The sequence below is a fragment of the Martes martes genome, assembly GCF_963455335.1.
Source record: "Martes martes genome assembly, chromosome: 1".
NCBI lineage: Eukaryota > Metazoa > Chordata > Mammalia > Carnivora > Mustelidae > Martes > Martes martes.
Window position 1 is genome coordinate 204,993,384 of NC_137888.1, and position 27,780 is coordinate 205,021,163.

At 50.3% G+C, this 27,780-nt stretch overlaps 1 protein-coding gene across 2 annotated transcripts in view; it reads right to left on the reverse strand.

The window, feature by feature from the left end:
* Positions 1 to 27,780, reverse strand: part of CYP4F22 (cytochrome P450 family 4 subfamily F member 22) — an 84,616-nt gene that overhangs the window by 13,738 nt on the left and 43,098 nt on the right. The window contains exons 1-3 of one of the 2 annotated variants that reach the window (XM_080799045.1): positions 16,917 to 16,970; positions 5,104 to 5,326; positions 2,423 to 2,567 (exon numbers count right to left, since the gene is read on the reverse strand). In XM_080799045.1, coding sequence (XP_080655171.1) covers positions 2,423 to 2,567; positions 5,104 to 5,325 — 367 coding nt within the window. In that variant the 5' untranslated portion in view covers position 5,326; positions 16,917 to 16,970. Of the gene's footprint in view, positions 1 to 2,422; positions 2,568 to 5,103; positions 5,327 to 16,916; positions 16,971 to 27,780 lie in introns of those variants that run through there. The other variant, XM_080799046.1, reaches the window with a different exon arrangement.

Sequence of the window (27,780 nt, forward strand, 5' to 3'; positions counted from 1 at the left end):
CTCGGGATCTACCCAGGAGAAATGAAGACATACAACCACACTGAAACTTGTACATGCATGTCCATAGCAACATTCATAACAGCCCAAAGGCAGAAACAACCCAATGTCTGTCAGTGGAGGAGTGGATAAACAAGCATGGTATATCCATATATCCAAACAATGGAATATTACTCAGTCTTAAAAAGAGGTAAGGTCAGGGTACCTGGGTGACTCAGTGGGTTAAGCCTCTGCCTTCGGCTCGGGTCATGATCTCAGGGTCCTGGGATTGAGCCCACATTGGGCTCTCTGCTCAGCGGGGAGCCTGCTTCCCCCCCCCCCCCCGCCTGCCTCTCTGCCTACTTGTGATCTCTCTCTCTCTCTCTGTCAAATAAATAAATAATCTTTTTAAAAAAATTTAAAACAAAAAAGAGGTAAGGTCTTGGTCATCACTACACTGTGGATAAACGTCAGAAACATTTTGCTGAAGGAAAGAAGTCAGTCACAAAAGGCCACATTGTGTATAATTCCTTTCCTTTCCTATGATATATCCAGAACAGGAAAAGCTGTGGAGATAGAAAGGAGATTGGGGGGATGTCCCAGGAGATGGGGGCAGAGGAGAATGGGAAGTAATTACTTAATGGGTCCAGGCTGTTTTATGGAGCCATGAAAAAGTTTGAAACAAGAGAGAGCCAAGGGTTGCACAACATTGGGAACACTCGAAATGGTTAATTATATGTTATGTGAGTTCCAACTCCATAAAAAATGAATGTAGAAAGACAAGCTATAATTACATGCCTATATATCACGTTTCAGCCTCTATAAATCATTTTCACCTCCTTTCGCCCATTAATCCTCTCTATCCCAACTGCCTAATATAAGACGAAGAAGGAGCGGTCCGAGAGGAGCCGTGCCTTTCTCAGGCTCCATGGGCCGTGGGGATCTGGGCTCAGAGCAACCGGTTCCCCAGGTATGGTCCTGCGGAGGTCCCAGTGGGGGATGGGATCCACAGCTTGGGGCAAGGCCTGTCTGTCCTGACTCACAGCCCCACACTCCCTAGCTAGAGCCCCCATCTGACTCCTCCAGCAGGGGGCAGTAGTGGATGTCCTGCCCATCCTGAGGGAGGGGAGGGGCGAGGAGAGGAGAGGCAGAGGCCTGAGCATCTACTACGTGCTGAGGCCACAGAGGGCTCCACTCCCTATTCTACTTGGGGTCTCACAACCAGAAAGGACAGTACTCAGGAAACTGAAGCTCTTAAGAGTAGGGGGGAAGGAAGAGAAGGTGAAAGAAAAAAAAACAGGATTGAGAAAGGCAGGAGAGAACAAACCCTCATGAGCACCTACCCACATCATCTGGAGCCTTCACAACCACCCATTATACAGAGCAGAAACTGAGGCCCTGTGAGGCTAGATGAATTTCTCGGTCACACAATAGGTATGGCTCCAGGCAGGATCCGAGCCCAGCCTGCCTAAGTCCCAGCCCAGGACTCTTCCCACAATTGGTACCATCCCTTGGAAGAGTCACCTTTCCCAGGGTCTAGGTTCCCCGTTTGTGCAGTGAGGTGGGCACCCCCTCACAAACGCAGCAGAGGTGGGGAGGGCATAGCTGGGGAAGGGAAGGATAGCAGCCCCTTCTGCTTTCATGGCTCCGGGGTGGCAACCTTGATGGTGGTCTCTAGACATGGGTGCAAAGGCCCAGGCTGGGGCCAGAGATCTAAAATTCCTGGAGCTCTTTCATTCCTCCCGCTCTCTCAAGTGCCCTGATGCCTCTGGAGATGCCCAGTTACATGCAAGGCCACACTGCAGATCCAGACTCCTCTGAGAGGGACAGGGCTGGATGCAGACACACTCAGCCTTAGAGGGTTAAGACTGAGAATGGAGAAGCCCAGAGGAGAAAGCTATGATCTGCCTGGAGGGTCACCCCCAGGTCTTCCTGGAGAAGGCGGTCATTGGATCTGCATGTTAAAGGCTGAACAAGAGCTTGCCAAGCACACCTGAGAGTCCTACACCTTGGGAGAAGTGTGGACCTCAGAAGGGAGAAACAATCCTTCTATATCTTCTCTTCCACCAATCAGGGGCAGCCCAGGTGAAGCTGGTAGAACCACAGTGGGGATGTCAGAAGCCACTTGTTGGGCTACCATAGCTTAGAATTAAGCAGCAACCATTTAACAAAATCCTGGGCCAACAATTGCCTATCCAAGCATGTTTAGCTCTGACTTCCAGGGGGGTAGACATCCTCTCAAATTCCCAGGACTCTTAGATATTGTCTATCTTTTCCCATGCTATTCCCACTACCTGTATTACTGTGGCTGCTTTGGTGAACTCCTAGTCATCCTTCAAATCCCCGCTCAAATGGCCCTTCCCCTGGAGAGCCTGCATGCCTAGAAGCCCAGGTGAGCTCTGGGAGTTCAGGGCTAACCCGTCACTCAAAGGCCCAGCCCACCTACCCGAGGCGCCCACTAGGGGCTTGATGTAGTCAGGGTGCACCAGAACCAACAGCGGCAATACAGGTCCAATCCACACCAGAATCACATGGTGCATGTTGTCCAGCACCTTCTTCTCATCTTGGAGGCCCGTCTCATTTGGAAGATACTGCAGGAGGTGGTAGGGAAAGATAGTGAGGAGGAGCCCAGCCCCAGCTGCCCCTAGCCTTTCCCTCCGGCCACCTCCCCTGTCCTCCAAATGAGCCCAGAATAGTTGTAGGATTGGCTGAATGAAGGCTGCACCTGGCTAAGCCAGCATTCCCTCATCTGAGAAGTGGGGAAGAATGGAATCTCTGTCTGAGGGCGGTTGAGAAAATTCACAAATGAACTAAATGAGAGAGCCGGCACAAGGGCCTGACACATAGCCGGTGTCCAAGAAATAAAAAACAGTAACCATAAGCACAATCATAACGATTGGCATTTATTGAGTACTTGTTCTGTTAGGAATAAAATTACTAGTATTGTTATTTTTTTAAAGATTTTATTTATTTATTTGAGAGAGAGAGAGAGAGAGCATGAGAGGGGAGAAGGTCAGAGGGAGAAGCAGACTCCCCGAGGGGCTGGGAGCCTGATACAGGACTCCATCCCCGGACTCCGGGATCATGACCTGAGCTGAAAGCAGGTGCTTAATCAACTGAGCCACCCAGGTGCCCCTAGTATTGTTATTTTTAACACATACACAGGGTTGCAGTGTTAGGCACTGCTGTGGACACTTTTCATATATTCATACCTTTCTCACATACTCATACCTTCAACACACACAAGTATTATGTGACGAAGTTGCTACCATTTTCCCCAATTTCCTTTGCTCAGAAAGGCCAAATGACTTGTCTGAAGTGACAGGTGAGTCAGTGTCTTGGTTTGGGCTTCCCCAGAGGCAGGTCTTGAAACAAGAGCTCTAGCTAGAGCTAGTGGTTCGTTTGGAGGGGGATCCCCCAAAAACGTGGGCAGGGGACTAAGGAAAGTGAGACAGGGAGGGAAGGCAGCCAGTAAAGGAGGAGTTGCCGAGAGAGTTATGGCCATGGCAACTCAGTGCTCCGTCTTCCTGGGGACCTCTAGGGGACACGTGAATCAAAGTCAACCCAGCAGAGGATAAGTAAGCTGGAGTGTTTACACATCAACTCCTACCGTCCCATAGTCACTGGCTGGGGGTCACTCCCGGGGCATCAACTCTCAAGCCCACAGTGCACAGTGTGAGAACAAGCCCTAGAATGCGGCTTCTGGCAGCTGGAGGTCAGGCCATCACATCCAGAAATGGGCCGAAGGGTCCAGGCAGGCACTGGCGTCTCTGGCCACAGCGGCAAAGCCAGGATCTGAACAGAGGCCCCCGGGCTCCAAAATGCATGCTCTTAACAAACACAGGGCGGAAGTATTTGGGGCCCAGGGTCAGAAGGATCTGAGCTCAGATCTGCGCACGGCAGCTGTGTGACGTTGGGCGAGTCACTTAACCTCACTGAGCTCTAAAGATCAAATCCATAATATTGGGTAGATCCATCCCTATTCCACAGGCTATGAGAATTAGGGGAGAGCTCAGATATTAAGGGACCTAACCCCCTGCCTGGCCAAATGCAAGGCCCAGCAATTGCCAATCAAATGAATAAATGAATGAGTGAACAAGTCAGCAAATGACTTCTCTCTGGCTCCTGTGTCTCCTTCTCAACCAGGTTCACCCTGAGCCCATCTACACCCAAGAGAAACCATGGAATCACTGAGAACTCATGGCCCCAGGAGGCAGGCTGGGCCTGCAGGGTCAAGGTTGGACTTCAGAACCGGCCCTGTCCAACCGCCCTTGAACAGCCTCTCTGAATTCCACGTCTGCACCTGGCATGAGGCCGGAACCAGGAATTCTCCACAACTGTCCCTCTGTTTCCTTGAGGCCTGGAAGGGGGACCAGATGAGGGCCATAGGCAGTTAGGAGCTGGACTGTAGGACCCTAAAAGCCTCAAGAGTCTGGCTTCCTCTGACCTCTGAAGCCCTTCTAGAAAAGTGCAGGTTTCATCATCCCAAAACAAGAGGTGGCAGAGGGTACAGAGCTAAGAGCAGGGACTCTGGAGACAGATGGCCTGGGTTTGAACCCCAACTCTGCCACCGGCAAGCTGTGTGTCCTAGGGCCAGCTACTTAACCTCTCTGTGCCATAATAGTCTCAGGAGCAAAACAGGGGTAGTCATGGGAACCACCTCCGAGGACTGTCAAGAGGACAGAGTTAATATTTTTAAAGCACCTGATCTAATGCTTAACACCTGTGTGTGAAGTGAGACATGAAAGGCAAGGTAAGAGAATGAGAGAGAGGGTACAAGCACACTGGAGGTGGGGCAGAGCAACAACGTTGACAGGAGATCCCCCCACCCCCGGCCCCCTGCTTGGGGATCACAGAACCTGACGACTTTCACAGGCACTGGTACCTGTTGCTAAGCAATGGCCTGAAGTTACAGAGAAAACCTTAGAGTCATTCTGCCTCATCGAGCTGTGTAACCTCTGGTAAACTGCTTGCCCTCTCTGAGCCTCAGTCATACTCGATCCTGTAAAATGGGTCTGTTCATGGCTCCAGCCGCATTCTTGAGGGATGGAGGAAACGGTCAGGTCCATCATCCTTACTGAATACCTGAGACCTGCCCAGTCCCCCTGCCCAGCCACACGCACGCACCATGCCTAGATGGCCCAGCAGCCAGTTGCGCCGGGGTGGCTGGGGGAAGCAGCGCAGGCGGCGGCAGGTGATGTAAAAACGCCAGCAGAGCCTCAGGAACTGCATCAGCAGGCGGAAGAGGAAGAAGAGCAGGGAGAGGAGGAGCACAGACACGGCATACAGGCGGAACGTGGTCTTCTCCACTCCCAGGAGGTGCAGCAGGTGTTCTGTGATGGGCAGCATCCTGGGGGGACAGATGGGATGAGGGGGTCAGTGCAAGTAGGAGCCATCCTCTGGCCATGTGTGCACACACACAGGATGACCTGTGGATTGAAGCAGCGTGTACTTGGCACACAGTAGGTGCTCAATACACAGGAGTCCCAGACCCCAAGGATACCTCTCAACCTTCCCCCAGCAGTGACCTTCAGCTAGCTAGCCAGATGAATGCACCAGTGCCCTGTCCACATGCCCTCAGCTTTGACTTGGCAGGGCATCCCTCCTGACTTCTTGCCCATATGTGGATGGCCAGAATGTTGGAAAATTTAAACACACACACACACACACACACACACACACACACACACACACTCATGTTGAAAGCAGCTCTTAACCAATGACTGATAAATGTTGCTGGATAGATACATTCTCCCTTGGGGTGCCATGACCCTGAGATGTGGGCTCCACATGAGCCACCAGGCTTCCCCAGGGGGATTAAAACCCAGCTGCCCACCACAGGAACTTTCTCTATTAGATGCCTCCCTTCCCTTGCCTGGCCTCTTTTTCTTTTTTATTTAATTCAGGTGAGATTCACCCAACATAAAGTGAACCATTTGTAAGTATAACTGCCCCTGAAAAATGAAAGAGTTAGGGGTACCAAACCCACAAAGCAGTCAGAATTCCATATATAACTTCTGACTCCCCAAAATCTTAACCACAAATAGTCTACTATTGACTGGAAAATCCTTACTGATAACATAAAGTCAATTAACACATATTTTGTATATGTATTATATGCTATATTCTTACAGAAAAGATTACAAAAATCTTAAGAAAGAAAATCCATTTATGGGACTGCACTGTAAAAATTCCACATATAAGCGGACTTATGCAGTTCGAACCCATGCTGTCCAAAGACCAACTGTGTACAATTCAGTAGCATCTAATACATTCACCATGCAACTACCCCCTCCATCTAGCTCCAAATTTTTTTCATCACCCTGAAAGGAAATCCCATCCCAATGAGTAGCCATTCCCCATACACCTGTACCTTCAATCCCTGGCAACTGCTAATTTGCTTGCTTGCTTGCTTTCTCTCTCTCTCTTTCAGGTAGGCTCCATGCCCAGCGCAGAGCCCAATGCAGGGCTTGAACTCACGACTCTGAGATCAAGACCTGAGCTGAGACCAAGAGCTGGATGCTTGACCGACTGAGCCACCCAGGCACCCCTAATCTGCTTTCTGCTTCTACAGACACTTTGTTTCATATCAATTGGATCATGTATTATGTGACTATTTGTGTCTGGCTTCTTTCACCCAGCGTAATGTGTTCAAGGTTCATCCTCATTATAGCGTGCATTGGAACTTCATGTCTTGCACTGCTGCATAATATTCCATTGTCAGGATGTATCACAATTTGTTTATCCATTCATCTGTTGATGAACACCCGAACTGCTCCCACCTTTGCCGACTGTGAAATGTGCAGCTATGAACATGCATGTACAGGTACGTGTCAGAGTCCCTGTTTCCAATTCTTTGGGATTCACTTCCTTTTTCCTTATTGATATGTTCTGTGGTCACTTCCCAAATAAGCTCCTTGCACTCAAATCCTTGCCCGAGGGTCAGCTCTTGAAGGAACCCAAATAAAGTGGGTAGGAAAAAACAGTATTAATAACACAGTGACCAGGGACACCTGGGTGGCTCTGTGGGTTGAGCCGCTGCCTTCGGCTCAGGTCGTGATCCCAGGGTCCTGGGATCGAGTCCCGCGTCGAGCTCCTTGCTCAGCAGGGAGCCTGCTTCTCTCGCTGCTTCTGCCTGCCTCTCTGCCTGCTTGTGTGTACTCTCTCTCTCTCTGGCAAGTAAATAAAAATCTTAAAAAAAAATAACACAGTGACCAGGTATGGAGCATTGCAATGTGCCATGCACCACACTCAGGGAGTGCATGCCTCGTTTTATGGAATCTTAAAGGGCACTTAGGTCTTACCTTCTCTCCATTTTCTGGACAACTGAATCTCAGTTCCTCTAATTAAAGGGAGATGGGAGCTAGCAGAGGCCCCCTGAACCCCCACCAATGGCCAAACTCCATCACTTTGGGGGCTCACAGATCTCAGACATTCCTGAAAATGGATAGGTCCTGTCTTCATCTCTACTTTCCACTCAGTCCAACCAGCCACCTCCTGGGGCAACATAGCTAAAGGAACCCTGAACTCCAGGTCCTCACCTGAGTCCCCAGTTCCCATCCACTCCTGCCCATGTTTCCTTCCATTAGGGTCTCAGACCCACTGGATCTTCTGTCAGCCAATGCCCAACTATATCCTCCATACAGAAGATGTATGGGTGGGTCATCCCAAATTTGGAGAGCCCCATTGAGTTGGTCTGACTTACACTATAAGTCATGCAGATGACGGGACCACTCATAAGGATGGCTACCATCAAGAAAAGAAATGAGAGCTGGCAAACATGCAGAGAAACCTTGAGCCCTTATGCATTGCTCGTGGGAATGTAAAATGGTGCCACTTTGCTGTGGAAAACAGTATGGTGGTTCCTCAAAAATATTAAACATAGGGGTGCCTGGGTGGCTCAGTGGGTTAAAGCCTCTGCCTTCAGCTCAGGTCATGATCCTGGGGTTCTGGGATCAAGCCCCTCGTCGGGCTCTCTGCTCAGCAGGGAGCCTGCTTCCTCCTCTCTCTCTGCCTGCCTCTCCATCTACTTGTAATCTCTGTCTGTCAAATAAATAAATAAAATCTTTTTTTAATATATTAAACATAGAATCACCATATGATCCAGCAATCCCACTTCTGGGTAGATCCCAGTCAGTTAAGCATCTGCCTTCAGCTCAGATCATGATCCCAGGGTTCTGGGATCAAGTCCCGCATCAGGCTCCTTGCTCTGTGAGAGGAGGCTGCTTCTCCCTCTGCCGGCCACGACCCCCACTTGTGCACTCACTCGCTCTCTCTCTCTCTCATTCTCTCTGACAAATAAATAAATAAAATCCTAAAAAAAAAAAAAAAGAAGCAGGAACTCAAACAGATATCTGCACACCCATGTTCATAGCAGCATTAGTCACAATAGCCAAAAGGTGGCCATAATGTGGTCCATTCATACAGGAGAATATTATTTGGCTCTAAAAAGGATTCTGACACCTGGTAAAACATGGATGAACCTCGAGGACATTACGTTAAGTGAAATAAGAGACACAAACAACAAATGCTAGGTGATCTCACTTAAAAGAGGTCTCTAGAGGAGTCAGATTCAGAAACAGGAAGTAGATAGTGGGCTTGAGGGGCTGGGGGAGTGCGGGGCTTGAGGGGCCCAGGGGCTGGAGTTAGTGATTAACAGGGACAGAGTTTTAACTGAAGAAGATGAAAAGTTATGCCTCCATCAGAAAGAATGAACACCCAACTTTTGTAGCAGCATGGATGGGACTGGAAGAGATTATGCTGAGTGAAATAAGTCAAGCAGAGAGAGTCAATTATCATATGGTTTCACTTATTTGTGGAGCATAACAAATAACATGGAAGACATGGGGAGATGGAGAGGAGAAGGGAGTTGAGGGAAAATGGAAGGGGAGGTGAACCATGAGAGACTATGGACTCTGAAAAACATCCTGAGGGTTTTGAAGGGGTTGGGGTGGGAGGTTGGGGGAACCAGGTGGTGGGTATTAGGGAGGGCACAGATTGCATGGAGCACTGGGTGTGGTGCAAAAACAATGAATGCTGTTACGCTGAAAATAAAAAAAAAAATAAAAATAAAAAACAAAAATAAATTGGGAAAAGTACTTTCAAAAAAAAAAAGAAAAGTTCTGGAGATGGACAGTGGTGACAACTGCACAACAATGTGAATGTACTTAATACCACTGAACTGTACACTTAAAATGTTTAAGATAATAAATGTTATGTGTATTTTACCACAATTAAAAATCTTTTTTTTAATTTTTTAAAGATTTATTTATTTGTTTATTAAAAATTTATTTATTTACAAGGAGAGGGGAGAGAGAATCCCAAGCAGACTCTGCCCTAAGCATGGAACCCGATGCGGGGCCCGATCCCACAGCTCTGAGATCATGACCTGAACTGAAACCAAGAGTTGGACACCTAACTGAGTGAGCCACCCAGGTGCCCCCAAAAATCTTTTGAAAAAGACAGACTGGCTGGTGTGGTGATATGCCCTCTGGAAGGCCCAGGTAGGGGTGGAGGTGGGAAGCAAATAACCTCTCAAAATGAAGCCCAGAGAGCTCCAAGTCACAAGTCCCAGGCAGAAGGTCATGGGCAGCTCCAGGTGACACACTCACGAGGGAGTAGCTGTGGATATTTGTTTCTTTACCGATTTAATAGAGGGTTGTGATTCTCCCCCAGCATGCCAGGGAAGGCAGCCAGTGATTATGATCCAGAACTTGACCTTCCTCTAATGCTCTCACATGCCAGGCTTCTCACCAAGTGTTCTATTTGCATTACTTTGTCATTCAGTTGGCAAATCATGTTTGATCTCCTCCCATGTGTGTGACTCTGTTCTGGGCATGGGGATGTAATGGAGAGCCGGACACACATGGTCCAGGCCCTTAAGAGAGGTGGCCACCAAGAGACATGACAGAACACCATGTAAACACACTGCATGTCTTGAAGGAGATAAAGTGGGTTTGGGAGTGCCTGAATACGGGCCCCCCAAAGACGTCAGTTCTCTGGAACCTGGGAATGAGACCTTCTGTGGCAAAGTCTTTGCAGATGGGACTAAGTTAAGGGCCTAGAGATGAGAAGAATAGCCTAGACTGTCTTGGTTGGCCCCAGCTGGAATGACAGTGTCCTTACAAGAGAGAGGCAGAGGGATAGGGGCGCCTGGGGGGCTCAGTTGGTTAAGCATCCAAGTCTTGATTTTGGCTCAGGTCCTGATCTCAAGGTCATGAGATCAAGCCTCACATAGGGCTTAGCAGGAAGTCTGCCTGAGAGTCTCTCCCTCTGCCTCTGCCCCTCCCCCCACTCATGTGCTCAGACTCTCTCTCTCTCTCTCTAAAACAAAAGAGAGAGAGGGGCAGAGGGAGATCTGACACGCTGAAGAGGAGAAGGCTGTGCAAAGATGGAGGCAGACCCTGGGACACCGGAGTCACCAGAAGCTGGAAGAGGCAGGAAACAGATTCTTCCCTAGAACCTTCAGAGGGAGTGCGGCCCTGCCAACACCCGGATTTCAGACTTCTGGACTCCAGAACTACGAGATAATAAATGTGTGTTGTTTTAAGCCCTCCAGTCCGTGGTAAATTGTTACAGCAGCCACAGGAAACTCATACACAGCGTAAGATGATACAGACCAATCCTTTTAGATAAGGTGGTCCAGGAGGGTTTCTCTGCGGAGGGCTAGCTGGGCAGACACCTGAATGAAGAACCTAAATGAAAGGGGCTTTCTTATTAAATGCACATGTGTGCGCACACACTCATAACTGGGTTCTATCTAATCCTGACTCCACTGACTAGCTGTGTGGCCCGGGCCTCAGTTTCCCTATCTGAAACTGGAGGTGACTGTAAAAGATGATTCTAGGATCCACCCCAGTGTGACCTTCTCCTGGCCTGGTGTCAGGTGGTATCGCCATTTTGGCAGACCCAAGACTTCTGGGTCCTCTCTAACCCCTGGGCAACCTGACTGCAGTCTGGCTGCCATCCCAGACACCACAGTCACCTTTCTGAAGGTCTGTCTTCACTCCACTGCTCTAACACCCTCCATGGCTCCCCACTGCCCTCAGTCTGGCATCCAAAGCCCTTCAGGAGCTGACCCCTGCCCATCCTCGACTGCAGCCATAAAGATCCCACTTCACCCAATTTGTAAATGTTGGAGTTCCTTCAGACTGGTCCTGAATCATCTCTTCCTCTCTCTCTCTCTTTATGGACCCTAGGAATCTCACCCCCTCCCATGGTTTTTGTGACCTTGTCTCTGAGGTGACACCCACGTCTCAACAATGCTCCTAATGGTCCAGCCACCTCCTGGATGTCCCCCAGGGGCATATCCCAGACCGTCATATTCACCTCACCTCCTTCCTCCCTCTTGTCCTACATTCAATCTGTTATCAGATCCTGCCACTAGTCTATCCTAAATACCTTTCACACCCATTTGCTTTTCTCCATCCCATTATCCCGACCCGTGTCAGGCCACCAGTGCAGTAGCCTCCTCCCATTGGTCTCCCTAGTTCCCTCCTGCCCCACTGCAGCAGTCCACTTTCCACACAGCAGCCAAAGGGATCTTCCTAAAATTAAATCAGATCACAGCCTGTTCAAAATACTCCCATGGTTCCCCATAACACTCTAAACACAATTCAGATTCCTTCCCACGGACTACAGTGCCCTGTGTCCCTGGCCCCTGTAGGACCCCTCCAACTCTCTCCCACTGCCCTCCCCCTCGCTCACTCAACTCCAGCCACTCTGATCACCAGCCAAGTTCATTCCCCTTTCAGAGCCTTTGCACATGCTGTTACCTCCACTTGGCATGCCTTTCCCCCAGCTCTGTGTACGAAGGCTTCTCCTCATCCTCCAGGCCCACCTCTGCTCAGACAGTCCGCTTTCACCACAATCAGCCACCTCCCTTATTGAGCACCATCTGTGTGCAGTGGCACTCTGGGTCATTTCTTTCATCCTCCTAGTAGCTGCCAAAGGCAGTGGGGAGTCTTCTGAATGGAGTCACAGCTAGAACCTCTACCCCCACCCAGAAAAATCCCAGCTGATATCCTGACAAAGGAAATGCCTTCCCAAGAAATTGAAATGGGAGTGAGCTGCACAAGAGAAAAGACCAGCGCTCGAAGAAAGGAGCCTGCTCCAGGGTGGGCCAGGGAGGGGAGTTCTAAAGTACCGGGCCCACCCCCCTCTGCCAGACGTGGGCTACAGCTCTTCCCAGGACAGACTCTGCTCCAAGCAGAAAGACACACACGATAGATCGCCAACTGGTTGTCATCCTGACAGCCTCCATCTTCTATCTGCAAAATGGTAACAACAGCAAGAAGTCCATCTGATGCTCATGGGAAAAGCTCATTAATTTGGGGAAGTTGAGTCCTCTGCTTTCTGTACCTGGGTTCCTCTTGCCCGCCTCCAAACAAGAGCACACCTGCCAAGCCCCCCCCACCACCAAAAAAGTGCTACAAAGAGTTTTGAGGTGGTACAGCCACTTTGAGAAATAGGTTGACTGTTCCTCAAAAAGTTAAACATAGAATCGGCAGTTCCAAGGGGTGCCTGGGTGGCTCAGTCGGTTAAACGTCTGCCTTTGGCTCAGGTCATAGGGTTGGGGCCCTGGGATCAAGCCCCACATCAGAGGGGGGGGTCCCCGCTCAGTGGGGAGTCTGCTTCTCCCTCTCCCTCTGCCGCTTCTCCTGCTTCTGCTCTCTCTCTCAAATAGATAAAACCTTAAAAAAAAAAAAAAAGAACTGGAAATTCCTCTCCTAGGTATATAGTCAAAAGAATGGAAAACATACTCTGATAGTTGTATATAAATATGCATAGCCACACTATTCAGAATAGCCAAAAGGTAGAAACAACCCAGAGGTTCTTCAACAAGTGAATGGATGTGTATCATGCGGCATATTCATGCAATGGAATATTACTCAGCCATGAAAAGGAATGAGGTCCTGCTATAGATACAACAAAAATGAACCTCAAAAACATTACGCTGAGTGAAAGAAGCCACATATAAAAGGCTTAGCGTGTCTGACCCCATTTAATATGAAATGTTCAGGCAAATCCAGAAAGACAGCAAGCAGACTGGTGGTTGCCTGGGGCTGGGGGGAGAAGCAAGTGACTGTTAACAGGGACGGGATCTCTCCTTTTGGCGAGATGAAAATGTTTTGGAGCTAGATAGAAGTGATGGTTGTACAACACTGTGAATGTGCTAAATGCCCCTGAATTTTTCCTTTTTAAATAGTTATTTTATATGAGATAAAGTTTGCTTCAATATTTAAAAATGAAAAAAAAAAAGGGCTTTGAGGACCCATGAGAAATTTATCATGATTACTTCTGGAAGGGGCTTGGAAAAACTAGAGGTGGGAGGGGAAGGGAAACTTAACTTTCTCTGTCCGTCTTTGGGACTTTTTGACTTTCTATAATATGAGCACATAATGCTCATTCAAAAATGTTTTAATTAAATATAAAGATTAAAAAATAAATAAAAATAAAGATGAATCAGTTGACTGTATAACCCAAAGAATGAGTTCTAATGTAAACAATGGACTTTCGTTAATCATACTGTGTTTACATCGGTTCATCAGTTGTAAGAAACATATCACCCTAGGGGTGCCTGGGTAACTCAGTTTGTTAAGCATCCAACTCTCGATTTTGGTTCAGGTCACAATCTTGGAGTTATAGGATTGAGCCCCATGTCTGGCTCTGTGCTCTGCGCTCAGCAGAGTCTGCTTAAGGCTCTCTCTCTCTCCCTCTCATTCTCCCTATCCCCCACTACTACTCTCTCTAAAATAAACAAATAAGCAGGGTGCCTGGGTGGCTCAGTTGGTTGGGCATCCGCCTTCAACTCTGGTATGATCCCAAGGTCCTAGGATCAGGTCCCATGTTGGGCTCCCTGCTCAGTGGGGAGTCTGCTTCTCCCTCTGCCCCTTCCCCCTGCTTGTGCGCTCGCTCATGCTCTCTCTCTCTCTCTCGTGCTCTCACTCTCAAATAAATAAATATTTTTTAAAATTCTGTAAAAAGTAAATAAACAAACAAGAAAATATTTTTTAAAAAGAAACATATCCTAATGGAAGATGTTAACAGTAGGGGAAATTGTGGGAAGTTGAGGGGTGTTTTGGGACTCTACTTTCTGCACAATTTTTCTGTAAACCTAAAACTGCTCTAAAATATAAAGCCTATTTAAAAGTTAATTAGTTGAAGGGCACCTGACTGGCTCAGTCAGTAGAGTGTGTGACTTTTGATCTCAGAGTTATGATTTTGAGCCTCACATTGGGTGTAGAGATTACTTAAAAAGATTTTCCAATGGGGCGCCTGGGTGGGTCAGTCAGTTAAGTGCCTGCTTTCAGCTCAGGTCATGATCCCAGGGACCTGGGATCAAGCCCCACATCTGGCTCCTTGCTCAGCAGGGAGCCTGCTTCCCCTTCCCCTCTGCCTGCCTGACACTTCCCCTGCTTGTGCTCTGTCTCTCACTATCTCTCTGTGTGTGTCAAATAAATAAATGAAAGCTTTAAAAGTTGTTTTTTCAAAACTTCTTTTAAAAAAGTTAATTAGTTGAAATTAATGAAAAATGAATGAAGATGCTTCAGTTAGGGAGAGGGTGTTCTGGGGCTCAGAGAGCTGTTTCTTTCTTGATATGGGTTCTGTGACATGTATGGGTTCAACTTGCAAAAACTCCTTACACTTCAACTTAAAAAATTAAAAATAAAATGTTGTTTTGGGACTGCATCTCTCTTAAAATGTGCATTTTTTTATTCAGACAAGCCTGGATTCAAATCACAGCCCTCCCCCTCCCCAAGTAAGCAGCCTTTAGTAGAGTCTGATCCCCTCCCCACAGCCTCTGTTTGCCAGTCTGTGAAATGGGTTAATAACAGCAGGTCCGATACTTCTTAAGGTTGTTTGGGACACTTCAGCGAGATGAGGTTTGGCAGGAGGCATGCAAATTTTAGCCATCATTCCTATTTCCATTATCACTCTTTTATTGGAGGGAGAGAAATTCAAAGCTGACACTCTCAGGATGCTCCAAGAGGCTGGCAAACCCGCTCCTCTGGTGCATCAGACACCAGGCAAGGACGCACCCTGGCAGAAGTGGCCCCACCTGTCCTCCTGGGGCCGGCATTATCTGAAAACTGAGGTGCCAGCGACTCGCTCAGTGGCCCACGCCCATGGAGCGCTGGTTTGTCAGGTTAGCCCGGCCTCCTGTCGGGGACTTGTCATACAAGGTGTGTGGGCTCCTGAGAAGGAATGCAGGACACAACTGCGCCCCCCCCCCGCCCGCCAGAAACCACATATCTGCCTCTCCTTGAACCACAGGTCCTGGAGCCCACTGGCAGCCTGGCAGCCAAGACCCCCAACACTGACTCCACTGCCCCATACCCTTGCCCTGCCCTGCACTCACTCCGGAAACCTGTAGTTGAGACGACCTACCCCCATCCCTGCTCACAGCACCCCCCTTCTATGCCAAAGGGCTGCCTGACACCAGAGACTCCCAAACTGCCTAGAAGTCTGAGCTGAGAGGAGGCTTACTCCAAATTTCTGGGGTTCTGAGAAAGAATTTCAAGGGGCATTTCTAAGGGCAGAGCCAAGTTGGCCAATGGAGGTGGGAAGGAGAGTTTTACTACAGCTTTGGGCATATGTAGGCTTTTGCCTGCAGCTTCCTTGGCCCAAAGGAGATCCTAACAGAAAACGAAGTTTAAAAAAAAAAAAAACTACCAGTAATCTAGATCATTCCAGAACTGCAATTGTCTCAGCCCACCATCCCAACCAAGTGTGGCCACACTTGGACATGAGCCTCAGAAAGGATTCCGTAGGCTCTGCCTTTTAGCTGTGTGACCTCAGAGGAAGGTCTGCATCTCTCTGAGCCTCAATTTCCTCGTATGTAAGACAGGAACTATATTACCCACTTCACGGGGCTTTGATGATAATGCCATGTTTTTAGAGTACTCAGCTCAGCACTTGGCACACAGCAAGCCCTTGATCAAATATGCCTCTTACTGCTGTTGAGGCTGCCACCATGTTCACTACTGTTGCCCAGCCATCTGGGATTTGGAGAATGGAGCCCAACACTTGCCAGGGAGAAGAAATGGGGTCCCACTCTCTATCTACGGAATCATCCGAGCCCCTCTGTGGATACCAACCCAGGTCACCACTGGACACCAGCCCAGAGCTAATGTTACCTTTCAGAAACCCAAGCTGGGCTGTACAGACAGACTGGGGCCATCGGAAAGTGCACAGGACTTTGGGGTCAGACAGGACGGGTTTGTTCAAATCCCAGCTCCCCCACTGTCTCCCTGTCTCCTTCCCACCTCCAGCCTGAGACTCCCCAGCTGGCGGGCCTCAGCCACCAGGCATGGTCTGGGCTGGCTAGCCACCCCCTGGTCCAAGCAGAGAGGGTGAAGCCCTGGGACACCAAGGACCATGGATCTCTCCCGCATCCAGCAAAAACATCAGCCAGTACGGGGCTTAACTACGGGGCTTAACACAACCCTCACTGCCAACTCTGAGGGCCCGCGAGGGCATCTCCTCTTCTCATAAAGGGGCATTTGGAGGCTCTGTGCCTACCATGGGTGGATAGAGAGGCCATGAAGGCAGCCGGAACACAAGCGTAAAGTCCATGAGTGAGACGATGTCCAGTGACTCCAATCAGCCCTAGGAGACGGCCTCAGCGGTCCTGATGGGGAGGGGCTTCTTCTTGAGGTCCCTTCCCACCACCGATACCCAAAAAGGATACTCCCAGGACTCCGAGGCGAGCACTGAAAAAAAAGCGCTCACACGCGGCGACCGTCAGAGACACGCCCACGTCCCCCCTAGACTGACGTCCTGAACCCGCAGCCGCCGCTGGGGTCCCGGGGCTTCCTGGCCGCGGCCGGGCGCAGACAGACTTTCTCTGGCACACTGCGGGCACCCGCGCCAGGCGCCTCGGGTTACCGCGCAGCGGTGCGGCCGGGCTCCGGTTACGGCCCCTCGCGCTCACTCACCTCGCGGGTCTCGGCCTCCCGCCCTCGGTCCAGATCCGCCCGCACCGCAACCTCGGCTCTGACCGCGCCGTCCCGCGGTCTGGCCCTTTAACCCCGCCCGGTCGAGTCGCGAGGCCCGCCCCCGGCCCGCCCCCGGCCTGGCCAGCCTCTGGGCGGGGACCAAGGCTGGGCCCCCAGAGATGGAGAGAACCAGAGACAGAGACGTGGAGGCATGGAGAACGTCAGACAGGGAAAGGAACGGATCCAGAGATGGAGAGACTGACAGGTGGAGAGATGGAGAGAAAGACACAGGCAGAGACAGCAGAAGAGACTTGTGGAGATACAAAGACTTGGACACCCAGCAGCCCGAAACCACCACATTCCCTGCCCCTCTGCTGGTGCCTAGCTCTAGTTATTGCCCAGATCCCCCGGTGGCCCGCTCCTTAACACCCCCCCCTTCTACACCAGTACCCCGCAAAGCCCCCATCTCAGGACCTGCTTCCAAGCTTGGAAAGGGGTCCCTAGGTCAGCTACCCCGAGGCCCCACTGGGCTCCCAGGAATCCTTAGACTCCATTGGCCCTTGGGAGCCAGCCCTTCTGTTCCCTCTGGATGCAACCCACCCTCCTGGGGCTCCACCACCACCTGGGGCTGCTTCCTCCAGGAAGACCTCCAGCCTCAACAAGGAGCACCAGACTCTGGTCCTGCTCCTCCCACCCCACCCACCCACTGTCAGCCAACTTGACCATCCCGCTAGAATGTTGTCCTTGGCCAGTTTATCTGCTCCAGATGGGTCCAGACAGGGTCAGCCCCACCCCTGGATGTGAAACAGAGATACCATTCCTGGTTTGGTGGGTGGATGGTTGGACGGGTGGCTGATCTGGGCAAATGGGCCGACAGTTGGAAGGATTCACAGCTGGTCTTTGGCTCTCCACTGCCTCCCCGGGGCCAAAAGATCTTGCACATACTAGATACCCAGGAAATAGCTGTCAAAGGGGAAAAAAAAAAAAAAACCCAACCCACGGGAGACTAAAGAGATCAAAGGCTCCAGCCATAACTGCCAGCTCATCTGGAGAAACTAAGGCACATGCTGTGGGCTGGAGGAGAGGCGTGACTGGCTGGGGTCAGTCAAGGATCAGGTCGGACACTGAGAAGCCTGAACCCCTGAGAAACATCACCCTCCTCCCAGTGAGTTCCAAAGCCAAAACCACAGCAAACCATAAAGAAGCCGAAGGAAGGACAAGGAAATTCAGATTTTTTTTTCCCCAGGATGATCATTCCAAAGCCTTTTGATTGGTCACAAATAAATTACTGATTATAGACTACAGATGAGCCATCCTTCACTTCGGGGGCCAACCAGTTGGGAAGTCTAATCTTGGGGCTGGTTAGCCTGGGGGATGGGGCCAAGCGGCGGAGCAGACCCTGAGCAGTGCTAGTGTCTCAAAGGACAGGGCCAGGGGCCGGGACCACACACAAAACCACGCAGCTAGTGGTTAGACATGCACTCTGGAGACAGGGGGTTCAAATGACTCCCTCAGCTACTCTCTGTGTGTCCATCTTAGATGATGGCTGTAATGTTTTAGGGGAACAGTTGCCACCCATGGCAATTCTGTCCCCCAGGAGACAGTTTGACAATGTCTAGAGACACTTTGGCCACCACACCTGGATGCTGGGGTACTGCTGGCATCTAATGGGTAGAGCCAGGGATGCTGCGAAAAGTCCTACAATGCACACACTGAGAATGTGCCCCTCACAAAAGAGAATGACCCAGCCCCAATGTCCACAACAGTGAGGCTGAGAAACCCTGCTTCGAGGTATAGGGAGCACTTTTGTATTTGAGCACACAGTAAGTGCTAGGTACGTGCGGACTATTACTAACCACCATGGAGTTTCCAGCCTTCTGCCTCACCAGCAAATCCTGACAGCTAGCTCTATGCTCTGCATGCCCTAGTTGAGAAAGCAGTGGCTTCGCAGCCCCGTCCATGCCCAAGTTTCAATCAGGCAAGTCCTGCTTTAGCTGACTCTGTCTCCCCCTGAGACCAGGGTCTCCTTGAGGGTGAGACCCCAGGCTCAGCTTATCAGGGCTAGGCAGCACTTGGTTTAGAATAAATCCCTGCAGTTGAAAGGACCTGCTGTGGAAAGACCCAAGCATGTTTCTAGGTACTGGGAACATGACAGAGAATAAAAACAGACCCAATCCTTGCCCTTGTGGATTGGAGGCTTAAGCAGGATGTAACAGGGTTTTGCAACGGGGTAGAGGGGAAGCTGCTATCTGAGTTGGGTGTCAGGTGGCCAGCTGAAACCTGAAACACAAGAATAAATGTTGTGTCACATTGTACACCTTAAATTTTTGTCAGTTACACCTTAATGAAGCTGGGGGAAGAAAAGATGGGACGAGTGAAATGAAGAAATGTATTTTCACAAGTCCGAACCACACAGAAAATACTCCAGCTGGTCCCCAAAGTCTGACACAAGTGTCCAAAGTCTGATGTAAATTATGTTGGCCTGGTAATTTTAGATGGCACATGGAGGAATATTTTCGATTCATTTTCTATTTTATGTATTTTTGTTAAATGAAACATTTGCTTTGACCCGTAGAAGAAAAAAATAGACTCACCCTAGATATCAAATCTATTGCCTGTGGATATAATAATAGTTATACAAATTTTGCTTTAAAATAAATAAGGTTTGGGGGCGCCTGGATGGCTCAGTCGTTAAGCATCTACCTTCAGCTCAGGTCATGATCCCAACATCCCGGGATGGAGCCCAGCATCAGGCTCCCTGCTCAGGGGGAAGCCTGCTTCTCCCTCTTCCTATGCCCTGCTTGTGATCCCCCTCTCTCTCTCTCTATCCCTGCCAAATAAATAAATAAATAAAATCTTTTTAAAAATAAAATAAAATAAATAAGGCTTGGGGTATATGGGTGGCTCAGTTGATTAAGCGTCTGCCTTTGGCTCAGGTCATGATCCTGGGGTCCTGGGATTGAGCCCGGGATTAAGGGGGGTGGCTGCTGCTCAGTGGGGAGTCTGCTTCTCCCTCTTCCTCTGCCCCTCCCAGCCCCTTGTGCCTGTGCTCTCACTCAAATAAATAAATAAAATCTTTTCAAAAAATAAAATAAGGCTTTAGAGGAAGACCACTGAAAGAAAACTATTAAGTAATAAAAGGTAGTACGTAGATAGATCAAAACCGGTGGCAGAAGATTGGGAATGACTAAAATTTCGGTATCAGAAGCCATCTGTCTGGATTAAGACAAAGATGAAGGACAAAGCCAAAGAGTCCCAAATTCAAGTTTGGGAACTCTTAGGCAGCAATCTCTTCCAAATTCCAGAAAAGAAGACACAGCGGGGCTCGAAACTTTGAGGGAATTTTAAAGCCAGCGTTAGACGCCCACTTGTCCTGGCAGGTGATAAACTTGGCTGATGTCTTTATCCCTTTTCCGTCTCAGGCATATTCCCTCACTGGGTGCTGGGCCCTGTTTGAGGGTGAGAGGAGGCGGCATTTCTAAGGGAAGAAGAGGCAATACAAATAATTGAAGCTGTGGTGTTTGGAGGAGGCAGACGGGAAGGCTACGTGAAGGATGTGACATCTGAGCTGGGACTGGAGGGAGAGGTTGGATTTCAACAGATGCAGGAGAGGGGGTGGGGCTTGGGCTCAGAGAAACCCGAGGGTGTGGCTGGGCAGGTGACTCTCTCTAGCCCTGGGGCGTGAGAGACGAGGAGGGGGTGCAGGAGAGGATGTGAAAGGCCTTGAAAATCAGCCCAAGTGGCTGAGGGTTGATCTGGCAGGCAATGGGGAGCCCTGGATGGTGCGTGAGCAGGAGAGGAGCCCCCTTTAATTGGTGTTTTATTTATTTTTATTTTTTTTCTAAAGATTTTATTTATTTATTTGACGGAGACCACAAGTAGGCAGAGAGGCAGGCAGAGAGAGAGAAGGAAGCAGGCTCCCTGCTGAGCAGAGAGCCCAACGCGACGCGACGCGGGGCTTGATCCCAGAACTCTGGGATCATGACCTGAGCCGAAGGCAGAGGCTTTAACCCACTGAGCCACCCAGGCGCCCCTAATTGGTGTTTTAAAGCACAGTGGAGCTTATTGATTTTGTCAGGGATGTGGGGTTTTTTTAAAGATTTATTTATTTATTTCAGAGAGAGCGAGAGAGTGCATGAGTAGGGGGGAGGGGCAGAGGGAGAAGAGAAGTAGACTCCCTGCTGGCTGCGGAGTTCACTCGGAGCTGGATCCCTGGACCCTGAGGTGAGCCAAAATCAAGAGTTGGATGTTCAACGGACTGAGCCGCCCAGGCACCCCAGGGATGTGGACTTTTTAGGGATGTGAAGGACATCTGCTTTGGTGCCTGGCTGGATGTGGGGTTTCAGGTGGCAGAGATGGAGAAGAAGAGAGGAGTGGGTAACAGCTCAGTGTCTCTGCCCTCAGAGAGATAGGGACAGGGAAGGAGGAGCAAGTTGAAGGGCCCAGTAGGCTTCCTGGCTGTTAGCTTGGGCAGGTCACGTGGCTGCTGTAAGCCCCCATATTTGTACAGATAAAACGGAGGCGATGATCGCAAGATGAAATGGGGTTTGCGGGGTGCTCGGCCCCAGGCTTGGCACAGACCATGGGCTGGACGGACATCAACACTTGGGGCATGTGGTTGGATTTGGGCGATCCCAGCAGTTCTCAACTGGGGCAGATTATCCCCCTAGGGGACATTTGGCAATGCCCAGAGATACTTCTGGCTGTCACACTGTAGAGGGGGAGGACCTACTGGCATCCAGTCAGCAGAGGCCAGGGGTGCAGCTGGACATCCTACAATGCACAGCACAGCCCCCACCAGGAGAATGATCCCGCCCCAGGCGTCAGCAGTGCTGACACCCTGTCTGCCAAGGAGAGGCACTGGGGAGGCAGCTGGGCCCATCAGGAGAAGAGCATCTCTGAGTCACCTGTCCTGGGAGTACATGGATGCCCAGCGAGTAGGTCAGTGAGGTCACCTGGGAGGAGGTGGACAGAGAATTCGTTGACAGAAGCATGGATCACAGCTGTGTTTAGAGAGAGGGCAGGCAGAGGCATGAAGCTGGAGGGAGAGATGAGCCACATCTGGGAGGTTGAGGAAGAGTGGCCTGTGCCCAGAGGGCAAGGGGCCCAGGGCCTGGGAAGGGACAGGGCTCCGTGGTTCCCAGGCATCAGAGTCCTCAGCCTGGTAGCAACAAACAAACTATAATCGAAGTGGGAGGGTGAGACAGAAGTGGTGGCCAGGTTATGGAGATGGTCCCAGAAAAACGTGTGCAAGTGGACAAAGGAGGAGCATGGCAGGAGTGAGGGGAAGAGTTTTTCCTGGGCCTCCAGAAGCTCACAGCAGACTTTTTGGGGGCAGAGACAAAAAGAAGAGCAGTTTCCTCCAACACTGTTGGTGAAGACGTAAAATGGTGCAGCCGCGATGAAAAACAGTTTAGCAGTTCCTCAAAAAGCTAAACATAGAATTACCATATGAGCCAGCGATTCCGCTCCTAAGTATATAACCAAAAGAAGTGAAAACAGGGACTCAGTGTCCCTGCATGTGCATATGTCCACACAGATTCAGAGCGGCACGATTTACAGTCGCCAAAAGGTGGAAACAACCCAAGTATCCATCAACGGAGAAATAAACAAATGTGGTCCATCCATATGGTGGAATATTACTCAGTCATAAAAAAGAATGAGGCTCTGACTCATGCTACCCCATGGGTGAGCCTCGAAAGCATCATGCTGAGTGAAGGAAGCCAGACACAAAAGGTCACGCATTGTATAACTGCATTTCTGTGAAATGACCAGAAGAAGTAAATCTAGAGACAGAGCACATCAGGGATGACCAGTGACAGGGGGACAGGGGCCGTGAGGAGTAGAGCCCATATCCAAGGAGAATGAGTGCAGGAGCTCCTCTTGGGATGATGGAAAAATTTTGGAACTAGACAGCGGTGATATGGTTGCACAATATTTGTGAATGTACTAATGCCACCGAATTATACACTTCAAGAGGGTTAACTTTATATTATGTGAATTTCACCTCAGTAAAAAAGAGAGCCAGCAAGAAACAGAACACTAATTTGAAAAGAGTTTAATAAAAGCACTATTTCAAAAAGATAGTACATCCAGGAGCCATTACCACCCCAGAGCCCTGGGACCTGGGGCTACAGGGCAAAAGCAGTTGCTAGAACCTGGACTTGATAGGGCTATGCGCAGAGAGAGGACTGCCTGGCAAGAGCTGTTGGTTGAGGGGCACAGGCAGCCTGCATGGACCACACAGGAGAAGAGATGAGATACTAATACCCTGACCTCAGTCTCCTCCCTCCCTCCAGTGCTTGCTGTGGCTCCCTATTGGTTGAACCCAACTGGAAGCCATAAGGCAAAGGTTGAGTGGTCCATTCAAGTCAGCCTCCCAGGACACAAAATAGGGGGCAGAAGGGTGGAGACAAGGCAGGAGGTAATTCATGGTTTGGAGCAAAGACCAGAGCAGTTCAGGGATGTGGGGTGAATGGAGCAGCAAACACCTCCTTCAACTCATCACTCACCACACTCTTGCTCACTGCCACTTGCAACCATCTTGCCAAACCCTCCAAGGCCATCTCTCTCCCCCTCAAAGCCTTTGCACATGCAGTTCCCTCTGCCTGGAATTCTCTTCCCTCTCCCCTGCTCCGCTAACTCCTACTTCTCCTTCAGGTATCAGCTCAAAGGCCATGTTCTCTGAGGGCTTCCCTAAATTCTGAGCTCAGTTCAAGCTCACGCTCCATGCAGCCACAGCCCCCGTGCATCCTCAGTCACAGCAAACTCGCTCTTGGAACGGTGTGTTTAGCTGGGAGCTCTGTGCGTGTAGACAGCCTCTTGCTCACTCCCTGCCTTTTTCCCCCAGCCCCAGCGAGCACAGAGCACATGCTCATTCAGCAAACGCCAAGCTCCCAGGAAGTACCAGTTGTTGTTCTGCCGTGGAGATGCAATAAAGCATAACTGGAAACACATAAGCAAAAAGCTTATTTTATGGGATGTGCGCCGTGGAGGACGATCCAGGGAGGCAAGGGGATGAGGAAGACCCCTGAGGTGCTCTTTGAGCAGGGACCAGAGGCTGGACCATGCCTGAAGAAAGAGCCAAGAGCCCAGTGAGGCTGGAGCCGAGTGAGCGATGGAGAGAGTGGGAGGACACAGGGGCTGGGAGGTGACCGGACGGATTGTGCCCCTAGGAGGCACTTCAAGTTTTCCTCTGGGGAAAGGGCGCCACGGACGGTTCCCAGCTGGGGAGGATGCTGACTGCGCAGAGGCCTGACGGATTTTCCCGGTTCCCTCCGGCTCTGATGCACCGACGAAAGGGGGCGCCAGAGCGGCGGGAGGAGCCGGAGGAGGAGCCGCGCTGGAGGGATGGCGCTGTGAAAGGTGGTAGGATTAGGGGTTGCTTTAGAGGTGACGGGACTTGCCGACAGACGGAATGTGGGTGTGAGAGGAGGGAAGTCAGGGGTGACGCCAAGGGTTTGGGCCTGGGCCACATCTAGGCTGGCGTTTTCGATGGAGAAATGGAGACTAACTTGGGGAGAAGAAAGGAGGGGATGGAGAGAAAGACGGAAAATGGGAAGAGAGGGAAAAGGGGAGATGGTGGCAATAAGGAGCCAGGCGGGTGCAGGACACCCCTCGGGGCGGGCGGCAGGAGGAGAGGCCCTGGTCTTCAGAAGCTAGAGAGATGACAGCTTGCTCCCGGCATTGGGGATTGCTTCCGGGGGAGAGCAGGAGCACCGAGGGGGCAAAGACAATGCTGGGGGAGGGGGTCGTGAAGGGGAATGCGAACAAGATTGCTTCTCACCAGGTATGGCTAGGAAGGTGTCCTTCCTGGACTCTGCCTGGAGCGACCCAGCCCCCTCCCTTCCTCCACAAACACCTGTCTCCATTTCCCCACAGTTGGTGGGGGATTAATCTCCACCTCCCTCTACCAGGGCCCAGGGACACGGGATTTGCGGGATTTGCGGATTGGAAGCTAAAAGGTACTGCGGGCATCAATGATACCTCGTTCCGACTTCCCCTCAGCCCATCAGATTCCACCCTCCTACGCCTCAGTCAATTAAATGTTCTCTAGCCCTCGGCCAATCAGACTCTGCCTTCCCTTCTTTCGGTCAATCAGACACTCCTCTCCCGCTTCACAGACAACTAAATTCCACGTTCGGGCTCCCTGGCCGACTGAACTACTCCTCCCTCCACTAATCAGGCTCGGCCCTCCCCACATACCTCACCCTATCAGAAACAACTCTTTTGTCTGTCGGCCAATAAGAAAGCCCCGTTAGAAGAAGCCTGGGGGTGTCTAGACCCGAGTCCACCACTTACCTGCTATATGGCCTGGAGGGCGGCTCTTAGCATCTCTGCGCCTCTTTCTTCTCAACCGTAAAATCATCTTCCTTCCCTCTTGGGGTGGGCCTGAGACTGCCACCTGCAAGCGATCTTTTCCTAAAAATATGTTGTGTAAATGTGTGTTATTATTTCTCCTCCCTCCCTCAAATCCCCCAAAGCTGTTTCCTACGCTGGAACGCCCTTCCCTGCCAGACCATCCCATTTATCCTTCAAAACCCAATCCCTCTTCCAGGAGCTTGTCTATGCCCCCTTCCCAAGCTGTACCCCAGCTGCCCCTCTGGCTCCTCTAGCTAACCTAGTCATGACCATGTAGACCAGAGAGTCTAGCTGAAATTGTCCCTTCTGCCCACCCCCCACCCCCACCTCCCTGCTGTTGGAAACCTCAGAGTCCAGAGCTTGGAAATTTGGGGGCCCCAGAATCTCCCACCATGAGGGTAGGCCCAAAATACTGGTGTTGTTTGAATACCTGCTGACCAACCGCGTCAATGAATAAATCAGACTCAATATGGATCAGCTGGAGGGGAAGTCCAGCACTGGACTTGGTGGAATCATTAAATCCCTTAAAATCATGGGCAAAATCGTGCGTTTATCTTTTCAGGAGAGACTTGGAGCCAGAGCTTTCACTAGATTGGGGGGGGGGGGTTAAGAACTTTCTTTGAAAATTGGAGTCCCAGGATGCCTGGGTGGCTCAGTTGGTTGAGCGACTGCCTTCGGCTCAAGTCATGATTCTGGGGTGGCGGGATGGAGTCCCGCATCAGGCTCCCAGCTCCACAGGGAGTCTGCTTCTCCCTCTGACATTCTCCCTTCTCATGCTCTTTCTCACTCACTCTCTAAATAAATAAATAAATAAATTAAATAAAATAAAATAAAATTGGAGTCCCAGAGATAGGCAGTAGCTTGCCCAAAGTCACACAGCTTGGTAGGAACAGAGTCAGGAATTTAGCCCTTGGGGCCCATCGGAGGAGACTCCCAAGACTTGGAGGCTGAGTATAAAAAGGTATTTAACCTCATGAACCAGTTTAAGGGGAAGAAAATTCATGTTTATGAGAAGAAGAACAATAGTCAGTCAGTTGACAGACACTGAATGTTGACAGACACCTGAATGCTATGTGCCAGGCACTGGTCTCAGCCCTGGGGATGCAGCCCTGAGCAAGACAGGTCCCTGCTCCCATGGAGTTTCCCTCCAAGTGGGGGAGGCAACAATAAATAAACAAATGCATACATAAGATAAATAAACAAATGACTAAGATATTGTCAGGTAAGGGTCGTGGTAAATAGAATGAGCTCACAAGGAGGGACTGGGAACCTAGTTCACAAGATTACGCAGGGTGGTCAGGGCTAGGCTTCTAGGAGGAAGTAATGTTTGAGTGATCCTGAATGATAGGAAGACATGAACTGGAACATTCCAAGCAAAGTGAGCAGCAAGTACAAAGGCCGTAGGGTGGAATGAGGGTAGCATCGTCAAGAAGCAAGAGGCCAGTGAGCTGGACTAAGGAACCCGTGAGGAGAGGAGATTAGAAGGGCTGGTAGAAGCCAGAGCCTGAAAGTTCTAGTGTATGCACCGCAGAAAGGAGAGGGAAGGAAGAAGGGTGCCCCACAACAGAAGGACCAGTAGGAGACCATGCCTGGAAGCAAGGAAGTGCCTGGCCTGTGCCTGTTTGGGGCACCGGAAGTCACCCTGCCTCCTGCTGTGCTGATATAAACTATAGACCAGAAAGGAGGAGTGAGTGGGTTGGGGCAAAGGTGACCTCCACCAGGGAACCAGTTGTGGTTCATGACCACAGGCTACCCCAGGCTGATTCAGCAAGATTCTGTGTTATCAAAGGTTAGCTCCCCAAACAGCAAAGCAACCTAGCAGCAAATTGCCCCCCACCCAAGAGGACTTCCCTTAGAAATTTCTCCTCACTAGCTTCCAGAAAGATTAAGCTTCAGAAAATTTCTCAAAAATGCTTTTAGGGTGGAGCCAATCGCCAACTTTTGGCAAGTTACTTCACACCCCCAAGCCTCAGTCGACCACGTTCTTATTTGTTCAAGCCTTCGTAAATCAAAGGCATAATATAGGTACCTTTCTCTGCCTACAGTACCATGTTAAGTCTCCACAATAAAGGAAGGATTAGGATTATTTATAGGTAGAGAGGTGGAGGCTCAGAGGAAGGAAGCAACTTGCCCAAGTTGGGAGGTAAACCCAGATCTGTCAGAGTCCAGAGATGCAAAGACTATGAGGGGCCCAATCCTAACCCCTTCCTTAGCAAGAGTCCAGCACCCAGTGGTCACTAAGCATACAGGGAATAATCTGATGGCCATTAGCCTCAGGATGGTATGGGGCCACCTCTCCCAGCCTCAGTTTCCTTGGCTGCCAAATGGGGACTTAGAATTCTTCACTTTGAATTCTCTCTTCACTGGCTTTGTGAGACAACAGAGATAGAAAGTGTTTGGTGGTCCCTCAAAATGTTAAACACAGGGGTGCCTGAGTGGCTCATTGGGTTAAGCCTCTGCCTTTGGCTCAGGTCATGATCCCAGGATCCTGGTCCTTCCTCCT